This window comes from Bos taurus, chromosome 10, assembly GCF_002263795.3.
Source record: "Bos taurus isolate L1 Dominette 01449 registration number 42190680 breed Hereford chromosome 10, ARS-UCD2.0, whole genome shotgun sequence".
NCBI lineage: Eukaryota > Metazoa > Chordata > Mammalia > Artiodactyla > Bovidae > Bos > Bos taurus.
The window spans coordinates 32,405,946-32,424,240 of NC_037337.1; the positions used below are offsets into that span (position 1 = coordinate 32,405,946).

Genomic DNA, 18,295 nt, shown 5'->3' on the forward strand with positions numbered 1-18,295 from the left:
TCTCTTGTTTTAGTGCTTCTTAATTACAATGAAACAAAAAATCAGTACCGTTTTAGATTTTAATGGCCAAAGAAAGAAGGCAGAAATAAAACAGGATCTTGAATTCAACATTGATGATATAAAATATTTCAAATCAGCTTTATTTTCTACACTGCTTGCTCACAATTTTCTCCACACTTTTGTAGATGTCCAAAACCCCAAGGTGCTTGGGTTGAGACCTTCTGGAGCCTTTCTATTGTTTAGCTAAGTGAGACAAATATTCCCAAATGGAGGCTAGTTGTCTTTCAAAACTTTTCTTTCTTTCAAAGCAGATAGCTGAAGTTCCCTCTCTCACATATTCATTCGTTTATTCATTTAACATATACCATGGGCTAGGTATTCAGGTAGGCTTTAAAGATAAGCATAGCTGCCTCTAACCTCAGGGAGCTCACAGTCTGGTACAGTGAACAGAAATGGAAAACAGGGAATTTGCAGTGGAGATTCTGGCCAGAATAGAACCATCACTCAGGCCAGAATGAGTGGAAAAGTCACAAGTAAAGCACAGAAATTTTCTCGGTGACTGACCCAGTTGTATGTTGCAAAGATGCCAAAGCATGAAAACACAGTGTATTGAGGGAATTGTAAGTACCTGAGACTGGAGACGTGGGAGCCAAGTCATGAAGGGAATTTGGAGAAATCGTATGGGCGTTGAGGAGCCTTGCCTCCCATATTTTAATCAGGAAAACAGCATTTTTTAAAAGATCATGTGGGGAGTGATGTAGGGGATAGGTCAGAAAGAAAGAACCGTGAGAATTACAGTCTATTGTGAGTTCACTTAAGAAGAAGAGACAGTAAAGTGATGTGTTTAAGAAAAGGGTAGACCCTAGAGCCAGGGTAACACCTTGGCAGCCTGGCTCTGCCACTTCTTAGCTATGAAAGCATGGGCCAGTCCCTTAGCTTCTCTGAACTTCCGTTTCCTCATCTCAAAACGAAGATAATGTAAAGAACCCATCTGCCAATGCAGGAGGCGTAAGAGTTGCGGGTTCAGTTCCTGGGTCGGGAAGATCCCCTGGAGGAGGGCATGGCAACCCACTCCAGTATTCTTGCCTGGAGAATCCCATAGACAGAGGAGCTTGGTGAGGTATAGTCCATGAGGTCACAAAGAGTCAGACACGACTTAGTGACTAAACAGACAACAAAAATGCACTTTCTAGGGATGCTGTGAGAATTAAGTGCGTTGCATATATTAATCACTCAGTATATCTTAACAATTATTGTTATTAATGTTAAACAATAATGCCTTGGACTAAGATGGGGCTAGGTGATAAGTTTAAAGCAAGTTAAAACAGGAGAATCCAGGAACTATCTTAGTAAGGTTGTAGAGGAAGGGGCTGAGCCGGTGTGTAACCTGCTACGGGGACTAAACACCTAAAGATATTCTGTGTTCTCCAGAGTTCTTCATTGGTATTAGGTTCCAACTGTACAGCTTTTATGCTTGAATATAATCAGATGCCGCTGTCAGAACATCGCTGACATCTCTGCCCCTCCATCTCTAGATGCTGCTGTCAGGATTCCTGTCCCCTCTGAAGCTTGAGGCCTGTTTATGAGGTGAGCATTATATGCACCCTCAGTCGCCCCAGGCCTAAGAGAAACCACGAGACAGTATATGAACCCATGGCCTTAAATGTCTTGTTTTCCATTCTAAAGAAATCTCTCCGCCCCACCTTTTTTTTAAGTCTTGGCAAACTTTGATGTTCTATTTTCCTGAATTTACTGGGAACTTCATGAAGTCCATCACCAGATGATTGACAGTAGGATCACTGGAAACATTTTTCTATCCTTCTATTTAATGGGAAAAATCAAAGTGTTTGTCACTCTAATCTGATACTTGTAAAAAGAAGTTTTGCAGTGAGGAATCTAACAACTACAACAAAAAATGGCCCGCTTTCTCTGCAGGCTTTTCAGAGCAATGCCTGCTTTGCTGGAGACAAAACCGCTGCCATGTACCTCTCCCAAGCTCTGTCCATACACATTGGTCTGGGTTATTCTGCTTTCTTTCCAGGAGAGCAAATGTCAGCCAGCCATGCTAGCATTCTCTTCATGAACCTTATTGTATCTGAATCTCTGTTCCTCAATGCATCCTGGAGTCTAGGTCTCCCTCGGGGTGAGAGGGAGCCTAGCCTCCCTAGGGTGGCTCCGGATGATCTGGTTAAATAAAAATTCCTCCTTTGCCTTGTCTAATTGGAGTACCAGGAATGTAACAATGGACAAGACACCTAAGGGTCCCATCCTTAGGGAGTTCATATTATCATGGGAAAGACAGTAAATGAATAAATGCATTCTTTTTAAGTCATGAACATATGATCCATGAAGGTCTTTCCAACCAGCTGTGGTTAAATGTTGTTGTTGTTCAGTCACTAATTGTGTCCAACTTTTTGCAACCCCATGGACACACCAGGCTCCTCTCTCCTCCACTAGCTCCTGGAGTTTGCTCAAATTCATGTTCATTGAATTGGTGATGCTATCTAACCATCTCATCCTCTGCTGCCCCCTGCTCCTTTTGCCTTCAGTCTCTCCCAGCATCAGAGGCTTTTCCAATGAGTCAGCCCTTGGCATCAGGCGGCCAAAGTACTGGAGCACGAGCTTCAGCATCAGTCCTTCCAAAGAAAATTCAGAATTCATTTCCTTTAGGATTGACTGTGATTTGAACTCCTTGCAGACCAAAGGACTCTCAAGAGCCTTCTCCAGCCCCACAGTTTGAAAGCATCGATATGTCTCAATAAATGCTTGAATTGAATTAGATCCCTCTGCGTCTGAGTCCTTCAAACTCGAGACTGTAACTTTGAGATTGGCCTTCAAATGTACTGCTATTTTCTGTATAACTCTGTTTAGCCTATGTGAGATCAGAAGCATTGAATGTTTTGGCTGTAGTGTGAAGTTTTTATGGTATATGGCTATTGATATGAATGCTACAGTATCTAGCTTCCTGCGGCTGCTGCTGCTGCTGCTCAGTCACTTCAGTCGTGTCCGACTCTGTGCGACCCCATAGACGGCAGCCCACCAGGCTCCTCTGTCCATGGGATTCTCCAGGAAAGAACACTGGAGTGGGTTGCCATTTCCTCCTCCAATGCATGAAAGTAAAAAGTGAAAGTGAAGTCGCTCAGTCGTGTCCGACTCTTAGCGACCCCATGGACTGCAGCCTACCAGGTTCCTCCATCCATGGGATTTTCCAGGCAAGAGTACTGGAGTGGGGTGCCATTACCTTCTTCTCCAATCTAGCTTCCTACTTCCTCAAAATAGCTGAGCACCTATAATATCATTTCCCACTGCTTTTGTATAACATCGGTAAGCCAGTAAGGGTGGATAAGCAGAAACAGTGGATAAGTGGTTGTGTTCTTATTGTCTGTGTACTTCAGAATGTATATATGACCAGGTTATGACAGATGGGCCTCAGTGACAACCCAGTCAGCACATACATGCAATGTAAGCATCAAAGAGTTATGCATTCTAATAAAACTAAATGGAAAAAAAATTGCAGTTTTCTCAGTATTTGTAAAATACAAGCAGTGATTCACTTTCATCACCAAAATATTTACATTAAGTTATTTATTCTTTACCAGATCAGGGGTAGGGCCCTATAGAAGATGGGTCAATTTGTCATTGTTTTCCATTATGTACCCATTCTGTGATATGGTATTCACAAACTAAAAATGTGCTTAAAGATTAAGATCATGTAAATATTTGGAAATTAAAATGAGAGGCATGAGATTTGCCTGTCACATAATTTCCTACTAGACATATCTTTAAAGTAGAGCTTTAGCCTTTCATTCACTGTATTCTATCACTCAGATAATTATTGATCAGAATCTGCTAAGGGCCAGCCATAAACCAAGCACTCTCCTAGGCCTCTGAATACAGAGATTCCCCCCAAATACAATTCCTGCTCTCAGTGAGCTGATTCTAATGGGGGATGCAGACCAGTAAACAGCAATTGTGGCAAGTAAACCAGCAATTACAGCATGAAATGACTAAGATTGAGATGTGCCTGGAGTATATGATGAAAATACAGAAGGCTAATTCCTACACACCCCATCTTAGATTAGAGGGGAAGATGAATGGGGAACAGTGTTTTGAACAGAAGGGACAGCATGTGCAGAGGCTTGGAAGAATGGAAGCTGCCAACAGCTTTTAGTATGATTAGAGCACAGCAATCAGGAACCAGATTAAAACCTTGTATGATGCCATAGACTTCAAACATTGTCTCTGGGGCAGTACAGATAGGTTTTTTATAGCAAGTTGCTGACACAATTAGATTTGTTATTTAGAAATATTGTTAAGCCCCATTGTGGAAGACCAGTTAGAGGTGTTTGGTTTATGGGAGGTTTTGCTTGTTTGTTTTGGCTGTGGAAATATAAGAAAGACTGGGGAAGGGAGACCAAATGGGAGGTTCTTGCTGAAGTTCAAAAGTGAAATGGAAAAGAAGTGTGAAAATGGAAAAGAATAAAGGCAGTTCAGTCAAGATGGGGAAAACAAAACAGATTTGGATATTAGGGACTTGTGTTGTCCCGTCTTTCACTGTGAAATTTGAGTTGAAAAGTACAGTGTTTGTAACAGATGCAGGTAAACTCAAGAGTATTGAGTAGCATTTAAACCACTTGCCCTTTTGAGTGTCCAGTTTATTTCCAGTGAGACCTTGAACCAAGGGCTTCTGAGTTCTGCTGTCCTGTATTCTTTCCCTTAACACTTTATCTATGTTAAATGGAAGCAAACAAATACAAACCAGCAAAAGGATCTGTTATCTATATGATACGTATAGGAGACCAAGTTACTGCTAAAATTGGAACATCTTTTATCAAATATCTTTATGGAATGTACTTTTAAATAACAAAAGCATTTTCAGGTTGGCAATTTCTCAGTCGTTAGTGCATTTTTTTAAAACAGTGTTTCAACCAGCATGTGTTTCCTCACCTTCAAACAGTGAGTGGCAGTGTTTGGAAAACATTTGTTAAAGTCTCTAAATACAAGGTGATGCTTCCCATAACACTTGTGACATACCCTTCTACATGAGAAAATGGTTTGCCTTTCGGGTCATTCCTAGATCAATTTATTTTTAAAGCATTTATGTGCCATTACAAGGATTCCCAAAATAAAAAGAGGCAGCACTGCATGACTTTGAGTTGGCCCAGGATTTTCATTCGCTCCTGTTGCTTTTTTAAAAGGAAACCTTTCTTAAAGTTGTGTTTTTCCTCTTCATTTCATTCATAAGTGTAGGTGTCTCTTATTTCTTTGAAAAACTTTGAGCTCAATCACTAGAATTAAGCAGGTGGATTAAAAACAGAAAAAATTCACACTTAAACTTCTTACAGCTAGCCAACACCTCCTGTGGATAAACATCACATTTTACAAATGAAGAAACTGAGATCCAATGAGGTGGTCACCCAGCATCAAATTCTGTAATCTATGAGTTGGGCAAATTTTTTTAAAAAGGCATGGGATTTATGTAGGGATGTCACAAGTTTTAATGTCACAAGTGTTTAGTAATTATATAACTGCTATCAATCACCTTGACATAGAGAACTCTTGAAGTCCTAAAACATTTTTCTTAACAATTAGTAGCCAGTCTAGACCCCCAACTCCAGCCATGTGCTGCCCCAGGACCTGAGGTTGTGTCATGCTGTCTTTCTTTTCTCTTGCATGCTGCATAGTACTCACTGTGCATTAAAATCAACTAGTGATGATTAAAAATTTTAAATAGGGGGACAGTCTAGAAATTATTTACATTATCGGCTACGAGCTAAGAACCAATATGTTGTTGTTCAGTCGCTAAGTTGTATCCAGCTCTTTTGTGATCCTGTGGACTGTAACCCTCCAGGCTCCTCTGTAGCCCACCAGACTCCTTTGTCCATGGGGTTTCCCAGGCAAGAATACTGGAGTGGGTTGTCATTTCCTCCTTAGGGGATCTTCCCACCCCAGGACTCAAACCCGCATCTCCTACATTGGCAGCAGATTCTTTACCACTGAGCCACCTGGGAAGCCCTGTAAAGAAGCAGTATAGATGAGTAGAAAGAGTTCAGGTACGAGAGAAGGAAGAGCAGAGTTTAATTCTCAGTGTGGCCTTGGGCAGATTGTTTTCTCTCCTCTTTTTTTGCACATCTGTAAAATGAGCCCAGTTTGATTCTTATGAGAATTTAGTGAGCACACATGTATATAGTGACTGGCACAAAAGTCACATTTAGTTAAAGGAAACTAGCAGTACTGAGTATTGGGTCTACCTTTAAGGGAACCAGTGTACGCCAAGTCAAGGAGAGTAGATGCTGCAAGGATATGTTTTTGCTTGGGTCTTAGTTTCCGATGCCAGTGCTGTAGTTAAGATATCCCCCTCTGTTCAGCGTGAGGCTACAGAGAATCTAAACACTTCTTGAAGGACAGCGCCAGTGCACTAATAAAACATCTCCTTGCCCAGGAGCCCAAACAAAGTTTGTCTCCCGCAGGGGGACTTTTTTTTTCTTTTTTCTGTTTTCTTCTTTCTTGTATTTATTTATTCTTCCAACAGATGCTTCCTTGTTTTTGGAGCCATATCATGTATTGGGGGTTAGTAATTTCACTTTTCCAAGGTCTCAGATACTTGAAAAATAAAGAGTTGGGTTTCTTTTTTTTTAACTTTAGATTACAGGCACAGGGGAAAAAATCCAAGAGCTATAAACTGGGGAGTACATTAACCACTTGGGATTATTTCAAAGTGAAAGGACATTTACTAGGTTCATCTGACCTCTGATTTGAGGATCAGTTTTTAAAAAACACCACCAATCACAGACTTGTAAAGTTTGTAGAAACTGCCGACAGACCCAAATATGTTAAAGGTTGTAATCTCCTGAAAGGAGTTGGTTGATTTTCCTGTTGCCCCTCCTATCAACTTTAACCTCCAACCTTCTCCGGCATGTATCACTACAAATAAAACTGCTGAGGTTTGACAAGAGGATATAAAGTCATTAGGCCATTGCACAGGGATGGCCACGTGATTTTCTTCAACCTGGAATGAATGCTCTGTAATTTGGGCTTTTCAATAGGAAGTCATAAACACTCACTCATATCGCTTTAGTTTTAATAATTACTCTTAAAAAAAAAAAAAAACAGAAACATACATATTCAATGATGTTTGACAACTGGAATTTAGTGGTTTTGTTATTGGTTGTCTTTGACCATTAACTTGGATTTCTGTTCTTAATTTTAATGTATACGGTTTCAAGCAAGCAGCATACGATCCTGCTGTAAACATGGCATTTGTATACAGCACTGTAAATGAATTTTTAGTTCATGATTAAGACAAACCAGATGACAAAAAGCAAGCAATGTATTTGTGTTGCTCTGCTGATTTAAAAAATAATTCCCTGCCCTGGATTCACCTGCAGTGCCTTTCTTCTTCGAGTGCATGGTGGGGTGTGAGGCTCATGGAGCATTTAAGTGCGCCAGGGTTTCTGAAGTTTCAGTTACTTGTGTAGATTCTCAAGTAATTCAGCTGTCTATGGAAATTATTCATTCTACACTAGATAAATGCTCTCTTATGAAGTCTCTGGCACCATTCAGTCTGAAATCAGGTAAGTCTCTGTTACTAGTGTTTGAACACAAGGAATGGGGGAACGATAACATCAGTACTTGAACAGTGGTTCTTGGTATGTTTTAGTGTGTCTGCTTTTTTAAAGGTAGGTCAAGTGTGTTTTGTTAGATACAGCTTAGTGGCTCTCAGCCAACCCCGGAAAGGTGGTATGTGTATTTATCTATTTATATGTATATATATATATATCCAATATATATGTATATATCCAATATATAGGGCTTCCCCCATGGCTCAGTGGTAAAGAATCTGCCTGCCAATGCAAAAGATGCAGATTCAATCTCTGGGTGAGGAAGATATCCTGAAGAAGGAAGGAGCAACCCGCTCCAGTATTCTTACCAGGAAAATCTCATGGACAGAGGAGCCTGGCACACTACAGTCCGTAGAGTCACAAAAAGTTAGACATGACTGAGCACATGTGCATCCAATATATATATATATATGCAAGTATTCTTTCTTCATGCTAATTTTCTTCTATTCCTGTTCCTTTCACTGGGCAGCTGAGCAGAGGAGGACATGTGATATGAAGGACTGGGGGTTTGGTAAATAAGGAGCCTTGGTGTGAGAGAGACGGGAACGTGGTACTGATTAGGTCCCACTTGCCTTTTTGGTCACCTTAGCAGAATCCAGACTTTCAGCAGAGCCAGGGTGCATTCTGCAGAAGCACTGTGTTATCATAAGGAAAGTGCGTGCATGTAAAAACTCCCAAACAGTCATCTAAGCAATGTCACTTATTTCTGAGCAGGATCCAGAACCTAGAAGAGATCTGTGTGTTGATTTGGAGCTGGGGTTGGGGTGAGGTGGGATGAGGGAGCATGCAGGAGATGGGGATAGAAAACAAAACAAGCAAACTGGGTGGGTGTGGCCTCACATCTTACAATTCTAAGGAAACTAGAGCTTTATAAGCTCCTTATGGTAAAACTGTGGAGACCATAAGACTGGCTCTTGTTTCTCCCATTGAATGGTGTATAAATCCAAATGGTAATTATTAACAACAGCTGTAGGAATCTTGTACATTTATTCAGCACTTCCACATTCTTTTTTTTTTTTTTTTTTTTTTGAGCCTTTAGGAAACAAAGCATTTTAACGGATAAGGAAGCAAAGGCTCAGAAAGCTAAAGTGACTTGTCCAAGACTAATTCATTAGTGTCAGAGCTAGGATTGCTTTGCTTATTAGTCAACAGAACTGTTCTGTTGACCACGTACCAGGCATGTGCCAGGTACCAGGCATCCGAGGCTGAATGAGGGGCCTCCCCTCAAGGAGCTCCAAGTCTGTGCAGGGTTGCAGGGGCGTGGGGGGTGGGGGGACATCAGGGGCACTGAGGCACTGACTGCGACTCAGAAAACGAGTCTGCAGGAAAGGGAGGCAGATTCTCACCAGATGTCCTCATTCCAAGTAAGGACAGTTTTAAGAATGTTAGCTGTTTAGCCAATTCAAACACATCTTCCCATTTTAATTTCCTGAATTACCAGTTCTAAAACTCTTAAAAAATAAACAGCTATATTGTAGAAAAGGTCCAGCCTGATAACTCAGCTGGTGACAAGTGAGATGAGCTCCTACTAGACTAATTAGGAAAAACTGTGGACACCAGGAGCTGGAGCTGTGGGGTGGTTGAGTGGACAACTCAAAAGTTAAAAATATATATCATAGATAGAACAAGAAAAAGCATTTGACTTTTTGCTAATATAAAATGCCAGATCCGTCCATTTTTATGTTTTATGTATCTGTCCCATGACTTTAAAATAAATAAATCTCTAAAACTCATGTAATGGTGCTAGATGAGGGAAACCCATTCTAACTGATTTACTTATTTTAAACCTTAAATCAATAGCCACAGAATGAATATTTTGACTATTTAACCAAGCTTTCTTTGTATTTGCTTTTACCAAGACCTTCATTCCTTCCATTTTTATCGATAGAAGCATATACATGGCTTTAATAGATTTTTAAATGGGCAGACATGAAATTGAGATGAGATTCAGTTCATCAAAACATCAAGGAATGCTTTGTATTCCTGAAAAAGATGCTGTTTTGCTAGTGCTTGGTGCCACCTAGATGAAGAGTTCTAAAGTTAGTTTGACTGCCCAGCCCTTTTCGTTGTAGTTGTGTGTAGTGGTTAGTGTCAGTAGACATTGAATGCGTGTACAAAATTGTGAATAAAAAGAATGGTTTCCCCTCACCCAGAGTTACAGTGAAATTTGACATCCTAAGATGAGGCCCAGGATGAAAAAGAAAGGATTCCTATTCCAGCTTGAGAGTACAGGAGAAAGATCCTCTCATCTCAGCCCTCTTGTCTTATATGACCTTTTCAGCATTGCTAAGAAAGCTGAGCGCCGAAGAATTGATGCTTTTGAACTGTGATGTTGGAGAAGACTCTTGAGAGTCCCTTGGACTGCAAGGAGATCCAACCAGTCCATTCTGAAGGAGATCAGCCCTGGGATTTCTTTGGAAGGAATGATGCTAAAGCTGAAACTCCAGTACTTTGGCCACCTCATGCGAAGAGTTGACTCATTTGAAAAGACCCTGATGCTGGGAAAGATTGAGGGCAGGAGGAGAAGGGGACGACAGAGGATGAGATGGCTGGATGGCATCACCGACTCAATGGACATGAGTTTGAGTAAACTCCAGGAGTTAGTGATGAACAGGAAGGCCTGGCGTGCTGCAGTCCATGGGGTCCCAAAGAGTCAAACATGACTGAGCAACTGAACTGAACTGAACTGAAGCAGGCAGTGAAATGAGTATTCCCCAGCTAGAGATAGAACAGAAACAGAATCAAGCAATAGAAAAAGTTGAGGCTCAGAGTTGGAAATCTTGAGGAAAAGTAAACTTAGAAGTAGTTCCTGAAGCTCTGAATCTGAGTGTCCAACTGTAGTAGCGCCTTCGGAAAGAGAAGTGTGAGTATACTGGAAAGCACTGGTTCAGTGGCTTTTTGCCACCACATTTTGGCTTAAATTGCAGTTGGAAGCTTATGCTCTGCAGTGAGTCACTCTCCCTTTCATCTGGGTTGGGTGAACTGGGTGATTCCCAGAATGTTTCTGTTCTGGGGCCGTCTTCTCATGCAGTGCTCGCTTTGGGAGTAGAGTGCCCTGGTTTGCTCGAGATCTGGGTTCTGAAGTTGAGTGCAATTCTTAGTCCCCATCCCTTTGCTGACTCAGGGAACAAAGACTCCTTCAAGCCAAGCGGACCCTGATGAAGAAGCAGTGATCCAGTGACCTCTTCCTTTCCTCCCTGCTCTAACTTTCCCCGTCCTGACAGCCACCCCACCCACCCCACCCCGCAATGTCGTCTTCCCTATCACTGGTGCACAGCTGCATAGACCTTCTTAGTTCTGCTTCTCACTTCGAGCCTTTTTTCTTGGTCCCCTCATCCCCTTTACTCAAGATTTTTTTTTTTTTTTTTTTCTCTTTTAGTCAGGGTTAATTGGTCTTGCCTTCCAGGAAAGCTCTCCATAACAGACTTCCTGCTCGAGTCAGCTTTTCTAAAGTCTCATAAATTCCTGAGAAGTCGAGCGAGGGGATGCCCCAGGAAACTCCTTCTGGAATTGCTAGAGGGCAAAAAAGGCTGTACAGACCTCTCTTTAGTTACATAGCCCTTCCCCTTGCCCCCCAGAAGCCCAACTAAATACCCTTTTTTCTTTCTTCCTCATCTTATTTAAGAGAGGGGGACAGTTAATTAACAAAGGAATCAGAGACTATTACTCTCCACAATAAGATTTCCGCTCATTTAGCTGGCTTACATTCTATCACCCACATAGATAGGTCATTAGACTTTTATTTATGCAGCATAACTTCTGACTGCACTGAAGTGATATAAATGTAATTTATCTGATGACTCAGAAGGTACCTCAGTTGGTCATGCTAGAATTTTCCACATTGGAAGATAGAGTCCACGAGACTGCATCTCTGCACTGACCCACAGGTGATTAGCCTGCCGCTTTCTCTACTACAGACTAACCAACAAAGAACAGTACTTATGTCAAAATGATTTTTGATTTGTTGGATATTCATGGTGAATAGAAAATAAATTTAAATTAAATTCATATAGTCGGAGCAGGTAGTAGGGGAGCAAATAAAAGCTTCCTCTTTTATGGGCTGCTAAGAGGTGATAGCTCTTAAAAAGCAGTCTGCTAAGTGATCCCAAGCGAATGCAAATTAACAGTTGTTTTCTTTCAGAACTGTATGACTGAATAAACATTTACCATTTGTTTCATTTCTACTCATCTCTTAAAACAGTTGCTACAGGTCTTAATAGTAAGACTCGAAACATATAATATATTAGCCTTGGCACATCAAAATATTGTTCATCTTCCAAACTTGAGATATTCCAGTTTGGCTTCTCACTGAGTTTATAATGTTCTTAGGGTATGTATCTAAAAATGCATCTGACTAATCTCCTGGGATTTATTTTTATTTTTTTAAAAAAGAGTCCCTGTAACTTGTCACTATTCCCGGCTTAAACATGGTCTGTCAATTGTGAGACTGATGCCCATTGTGTTACGTTTCAGTCTTAGGAGGAGTCTTGAATAAGAAATTTAACCCACCAAATAGTAGTTTGGAAGAAAGACTTATGATGTTGGTGCAAAATAATAATGAGGTTAAAAATGAAATTTCAACCTCAGTGGAGAACAGTGATGCCTGCTTTTTCGTGCAAGCCTTTCACATGGATTCAGTGTGATCACCTTTTCTCACAGCACCAATGGGGCCACTGTGAGGGGTAAAGAATTTCAGCAACTGAACAACAAATCAAATAAATATCAAATAAATTCATTTTAGGAACTCTCCTTAAAGGTCTATTCCAATCGTTAACATTCCTGGTTAACACCGGCTCCACAACATTGGAGTTGGTGTGTCTGCCAAGTGCTCAGCACTGAGTTCTCATGCAGCAAATTTAGCATGACAAAGTTGCTCCTGTTTTTGTTTTCGGGTGTTTTTTTTTTTTTTTGCAAGTAGAAAACCTGCGGCCCCAAATGGAGCCTCATGCAGTCAACTACAGAATGGAGATGAGATCCGAGGAGAGATACAGTATAAGGGATTATCTGGGATCATGTACATGGTTCGCAATTGCCTTTGTATGGCTCCTGGGTTAGATCATTCTTGGCAAGTTTGGTGAATTAGTATCCTATTCCTGAGTCCCGTTTCAATACCTAGTTTGGAACTCTTCCACTCCCTGAGAACTTCCATTGAAATTTTTATCAATGGTATTTGCATAGACAAAATGGAATCAAACTATTGACATGTAGTTGTTTTTTAAAAAGCAAATTTATGTGAATGGTTTGTCAGTAGAGATAATTTAGCCAAAGGCACCTGTCTTCTCTAAGAACTCGGCCTGAAAAGACTTTTAGGGGGAGCCTGGTGAATTTTTTGTCCTTAAAATAAAGCTGTTTTTGAGGTAGGAGAGAAGCTTAGTTTTTGAAATGGCACAATGAATAACAAAGGCCCCTTTTCACCCCCCAAAAAAGGACTAAAAAGGACATTTGTTCAACTCTTGAGGAAGAATTGCGCCGTTAACATAAAAGTCTAGATACAAGAGGAGGGAAAATTGGAGGAAGAGGAGGAGCAGGTAGAATTAGGAAATGCAGGACCCGGGAAGCAACTTGTTTTACAAAGATGATTATGCTCAAGCTCAGACTGAGAACTCGAGAAAGAGCACTTTTAGTGAATGAAACAGCTGGAAGATTAAAAGTAGAACATCCCTTCTCCGAGCACGTGGATATGCGTGTGTTTCTCTCCCCACTCCCCTCTCCTGTCCCCCAGTGGCCTTATAAGTATAGTCTGGCAGACAAGTGGCCAGTAACCAGTCTTCATAATGGAGGTCAGGTGATTTGTATTTCTGGATTTTTAGAAGAGACAGGGTTTACCATTGATTTAAAGATGGAAAGTACACTATTTCACCTCCCCCTGTCATTTAGTGGATGTGGTTCTTGAGTGTGTTAATGCGTCTCGAGCCCTGACCTAAACTGTAGATGAAAAGACTCTTTAAATATTAAAATGCAGAACAAACAGAATTGCTTATGCAGTAAGAAAGTGCACAGTATTCTAAAATGAGGCCTAATCTTTTTTATTGGGGCAGCAAATAACTACGTTTCTGGCCAAATATAACTGTTTTGAAAACTCCCTCTTTAACAAAATTAGTAAGTTGCTGGCCTTTCTTTTAAAAAAAAGAATTCAAGTTACAGAGTATGTAACTCTGGAGTTATCAAATCTTTTTATCCCTCTTACATGTCAAAGTTTAAGTGCCGTGTTTTGTGTATACAGTCATCATGATATTTGAAAAGGCCATAAAGAAAAGCAATTATATAATTGTTTTCAAGAACCAAGAAGCAAGGATAAAGGTTTTAGAAACAAGAGAGAAGTATTAACAATTACAGCACCTGAAGTCAAGTTGCAAAATTCTGTCCTAATTATTGGTGATGATTAATTAAGCATCAAGTTACAAGTTTTAAAAAGAATTTCAGAATTATTTTTCTTTGATTTATCTACTGGAAAAAAAAACACCACCCCATCATTTTCTATTTTAGCAGTTTCCACAACTTAAACATTAAATTCTTATTGTTTGATTTCTGTTATATTAGTAGTGTGTGTTTTGCAATTCTAATCTTCACGTTTTTCTTTCTTTATCACTGATGTAGGCCTTTTGAAGCTGGGAAATTTTTCATAGCAATATTGACAGTGTTCACATTTGCATGATGACAGCCAAGGAATGGAGCAGTAATTTTTGAAATTGCAGAAGTATTTAGAACACTGATAAAAGCTGAAATATATTTTTGATGGATTGAAGTTAAGCATACATGATTTTTCCTGCTGTCAAAAGGCTCTGAATTTAGTGAATATTTGCCTGCTGTGAGAATGCAAGATTAACATCACAACCATCACCCGGGCACCCAAACCCTGCAATTTAATAGCTTTTTAGGTTCTTTCCTTTTTCTAAACAGCAATTAATCTCATTTTAGTACAATTTTCTCGTTTCTGAAGTCGCTCATTGAATCGCTGTTTTGTTCATATTTGGCTTCAGCTCCTCTGCATAGTCATTAAAGTCCCAATTAATGTCACCTTTAGCTGAAGAGTACTCATTTTTATTGAGAAAATGACAGTTGCTGCCATGAGTAGTGCAGTGTAATATACATTAATTGCCCTGTAACACTGGTAATTACGAGTTTTTCAAGCCTCTCAGTAAACTGTCATGCCTAGACAAGACTGTGCTAAAATAGATTACTCATTAGGGAGACCTGTCCTATTTTCTGGTGGGTTCTTAGTGTTGGTTTAAAAAAAAAAAAAATCTTGAGCTTGAACAAATAGTTGCCAGGAGCAATTCCCTCCAACAATCTCCTTGTGTTGGGTTTTTCAGCCATCACTTAAGATTATGGTCAGCAAACAGGGTGCGCGGGACCCTACAGATCTTGGGTCTTGAGCACCTATTTCTGTGGATCACGAGCGTGAGCATCATGGTGTTACACTTGAGACTGAGTACGGGGTCTGACTGGAGAATCCTCCTAGAAGGTGTTGTGTTAAAACAGATTCCATCCCTGGTGTTCAGAGAGCCCGTGAGTGAGTAGTGTTCTACTCTGAGTCTTAATCACCTCTATGCCTAGTCCAGCAAGGAACACTGTTGATACCTTCATTAAGCAAGTCCATGTGAATACTGGAACAGATAAATAGCTTGACAGCAAACATGGCATTTCGCTTTGTATTTAAGGTGCAGCTTAAAAAAAAAAAAAAAATGGGAATCAGTAGTTGGATCGAACTGAAATCATCTTATATATGAAACTGCCAGCCCACAGTCTTTTCTTCTTTTTTTTTGCTGAGTGGTACATTGGCACCAGGCTTTTATATATATTTTTTTTTCAAATCACGTTTCTGATTTCAGTATGGATATAATTTCTCTATTCCTATCATATTTCATATGTTGCTCTTTTAACACAAAATAGTCAACTTTGAAGCCCATAGTTGCCCAGAACTGACAAAAAGAAAACCTTTGTTGTAGCCTTGCCTAAAGCAGGTGTTACAACAATCCGCTCTTTCCCTCTCTCTCTAAATGAATTTTGTCACAGCCTTTCAGATTTTCCTGTGGTGATGAGCTAATGAAAGTAGATAGTACAATTTGTGCTGACCAGGTAGCAAGCGCCAGCTTCACAGCTGAGGATAGTTTAAAAAATAAATAAATAAAATATAGCATCATATCACTGATTTACCCATTACACAGCATTAATAGTGAGAGACCTTGGTGTGTTTATCTGTTTGTATTGGTGTGCATTTATCGAATTGTTTATGACAAGACTAATTGGGGTAATTGTAGACACCGAAATTACCTGTCAGCTATATGTAACCACACTCCCTTTCTTTCTGACAAATGATGACAACTGAGGGACCCCGTAGCATTACTCATGATGGCTTTTCGAGTGGTAATAAGGACAATAGGGGCCCCGGCTAATTTGACATGGACAGCCTTCACCACAAGAAGCCAGCTAAATGACTTGTCAGGAGGGGAAAGAAGTCAGAAAAGTAATGGAGTCCCCCATGGCGCTGTGACAGGGAGATGAGGCAATTTCAACGGAAAGTGAAAAGGCTTCAGTTTGTCAAGTATTTAGAACAATCAGAGAACAGCTAGAGGCTGGAACCTGACAATAAATTTGTGAACCATGGTAGCAGTTTCCTGCAGGTCAGTGACTTCATAATGGCCATGCAGCACTCAGAGGGTCAGGACTCCGCCTACGCTTCACTTTCACCCACCGGAGCCGGGTCACCTCACGCCTCTGCTCTGTCTTCCATGGAGGGGATAATGGTGAGGATGGAGGCTCGGGAATGGAATGCTGGTGTGAGTTGTAGCCACTGGAATGTTGGAGAATAAACAAACAAAAATCTAGGCATACAATATGATGGTGGAAGCCCTGACACCAGGATGGTGTTAAGCCTCCCAGGATGAGTGGTAGTCACTGGGTGGAGCCCCTGCAAACTCACTTGCTGCTGGTTGGATACAAAATATTCCTCTACCTTTTGCTCTTGGACATCAACAATTATTTGATACCCACTCACATTGGAGCAGGCAGTCTACGCTCCTGAGTCCACCAATTCAAATACAGATTCCATCTAGAAACACTCTTACAGACATCCAGAAATAATGTTTAATCTGGGCACCTCGTGACGAGGACGAGTCAAGGCAACACATAAAATTAACCATCACACTCAGTATCGAAATAGTCCAAGCAGTGCTGTCTGATAGAAATATATTGTGAGTCATGTGTAATTATAGTAGTGTTAAAAAACAAAACTTAATTGAGTTTAAAAAAAAAATACTGAACTACTGCTAATGAGCTAAAAGATCTCTAGCAGCGCCTTTTCCTCTGATTTTATCAAGCAATATAATGCTAAGCTCTTAACAAGCCAGAAAATTGGTGCATGAGGATTAAAACTTTCCACTGTACCCCACACCTCCAAAGCTGGAAGTAGCTTCTGACCCTAAGATGTGTGTGCATACTCAGTCATATCCAACTCTTTGTGACCCATGGACTGGAGCCCACCAGGTTCCTTTGTTTTCCAGGCAAGAATAAAGGAGTGGGTTGCCGTTTCCTTCTCCAGGGGATCTTCCCTGATGCAGAGATCTAACCCACATCTCCTGCCTGGGCAGGCATATATTCTTTACCACTGAACCACCTGGGAAGCCTGGACCCTTAAGATGTTCTAGGCAGCTGAAGTGTTGAACAGTGAACTGATAATCTTAGCAGCTAGGTTGTCTTGAATTTCTGGGGTTTTTTTATTAGGAACAGTCTCTACATTGTAGAAGAGCAAGTTTCTGAACTGAATGGGGCACTTTGCCTCTCTGTGCCTCAGTGTCATTTTTAATAACATAAGGAAAGACATGATCAAATTATATAAAAACTGATTGCATGGTGTGTATGCGTGTGCAAGTTAGGCTATTTTTATACAATTTAATGTATATTATGCACTTGCAACACTTTTTCTTCTTCTTCAAATCCTCATAAAGGCAGCAGTACATTTCATCTATGGAATAGATCGGTCTTCCCAGGTGGCGCAATGGTAAAGAAGCTACCTGCCCATGCAGGAGACCCAAGAGATATGGGTTCGATCCCCGAGTCGGGAAGATTCCCTGGAGTAGGAAATGGCAACCCATTCCAGTATTCTTGCTGGGAAATCCCATGGACAGAGCCTGGTGGGATACAGTCAGTGGGGTCACCAAGAGTTGAACACAACTGAGCATGTATCCACACACACAAGGAATAGATCACCTTTGTGTGTAGTAGGATTTTTCTTTGAAGATTTCAGTTTTTACATTCATGTGGTCTGAATGTGATACCGTATATCTTTTATCTGTTAAATTTCTTTGTATAACATAAAATACACAGTTTTCTGAATACTGTTAAACCTAACTGAATAGCTTGTCAAATGCCCTAACCATCAGTTCAGAAGGATTAGAAACCCACCAAGAGAAACTACGCATGAAAATGGTTTTTGTTTTTGCATATTTTGGGGGGGGGATAGTGAAAGGATATTCTCTTTACATGCTATAAAAGTAGCTGCCTGCACATGCACTTCATTCCACGGGTATTCAAGTTATTTGAGGGTTTTCTATGTTTGGCTGGGGCTCCCTGAGAGCAAAATGAGCATTCCACCACACCAAGACCCAGGCAAGAGTGTAGGGATCCCAGCAGTGGGCTTAGGGACATCAGGGTTAAAGAGTGAGCTCTTATAC

General features: G+C 40.6%; 1 protein-coding gene across 6 annotated transcripts in view; it reads left to right on the forward strand.

The window, feature by feature from the left end:
• The window catches only part of CDIN1 (CDAN1 interacting nuclease 1), a 235,014-nt gene that overhangs the window by 161,905 nt on the left and 54,814 nt on the right, over nucleotides 1-18,295 (forward strand). Inside the window, exons 11-12 of one of the 6 annotated variants that reach the window (XM_059890562.1) lie at nucleotides 1,536-1,587; nucleotides 2,550-8,865. In XM_059890562.1, coding sequence (XP_059746545.1) covers nucleotides 1,536-1,566 — 31 coding nt within the window. In that variant the 3' untranslated portion in view covers nucleotides 1,567-1,587; nucleotides 2,550-8,865. 6 annotated transcript variants of the gene reach the window in all.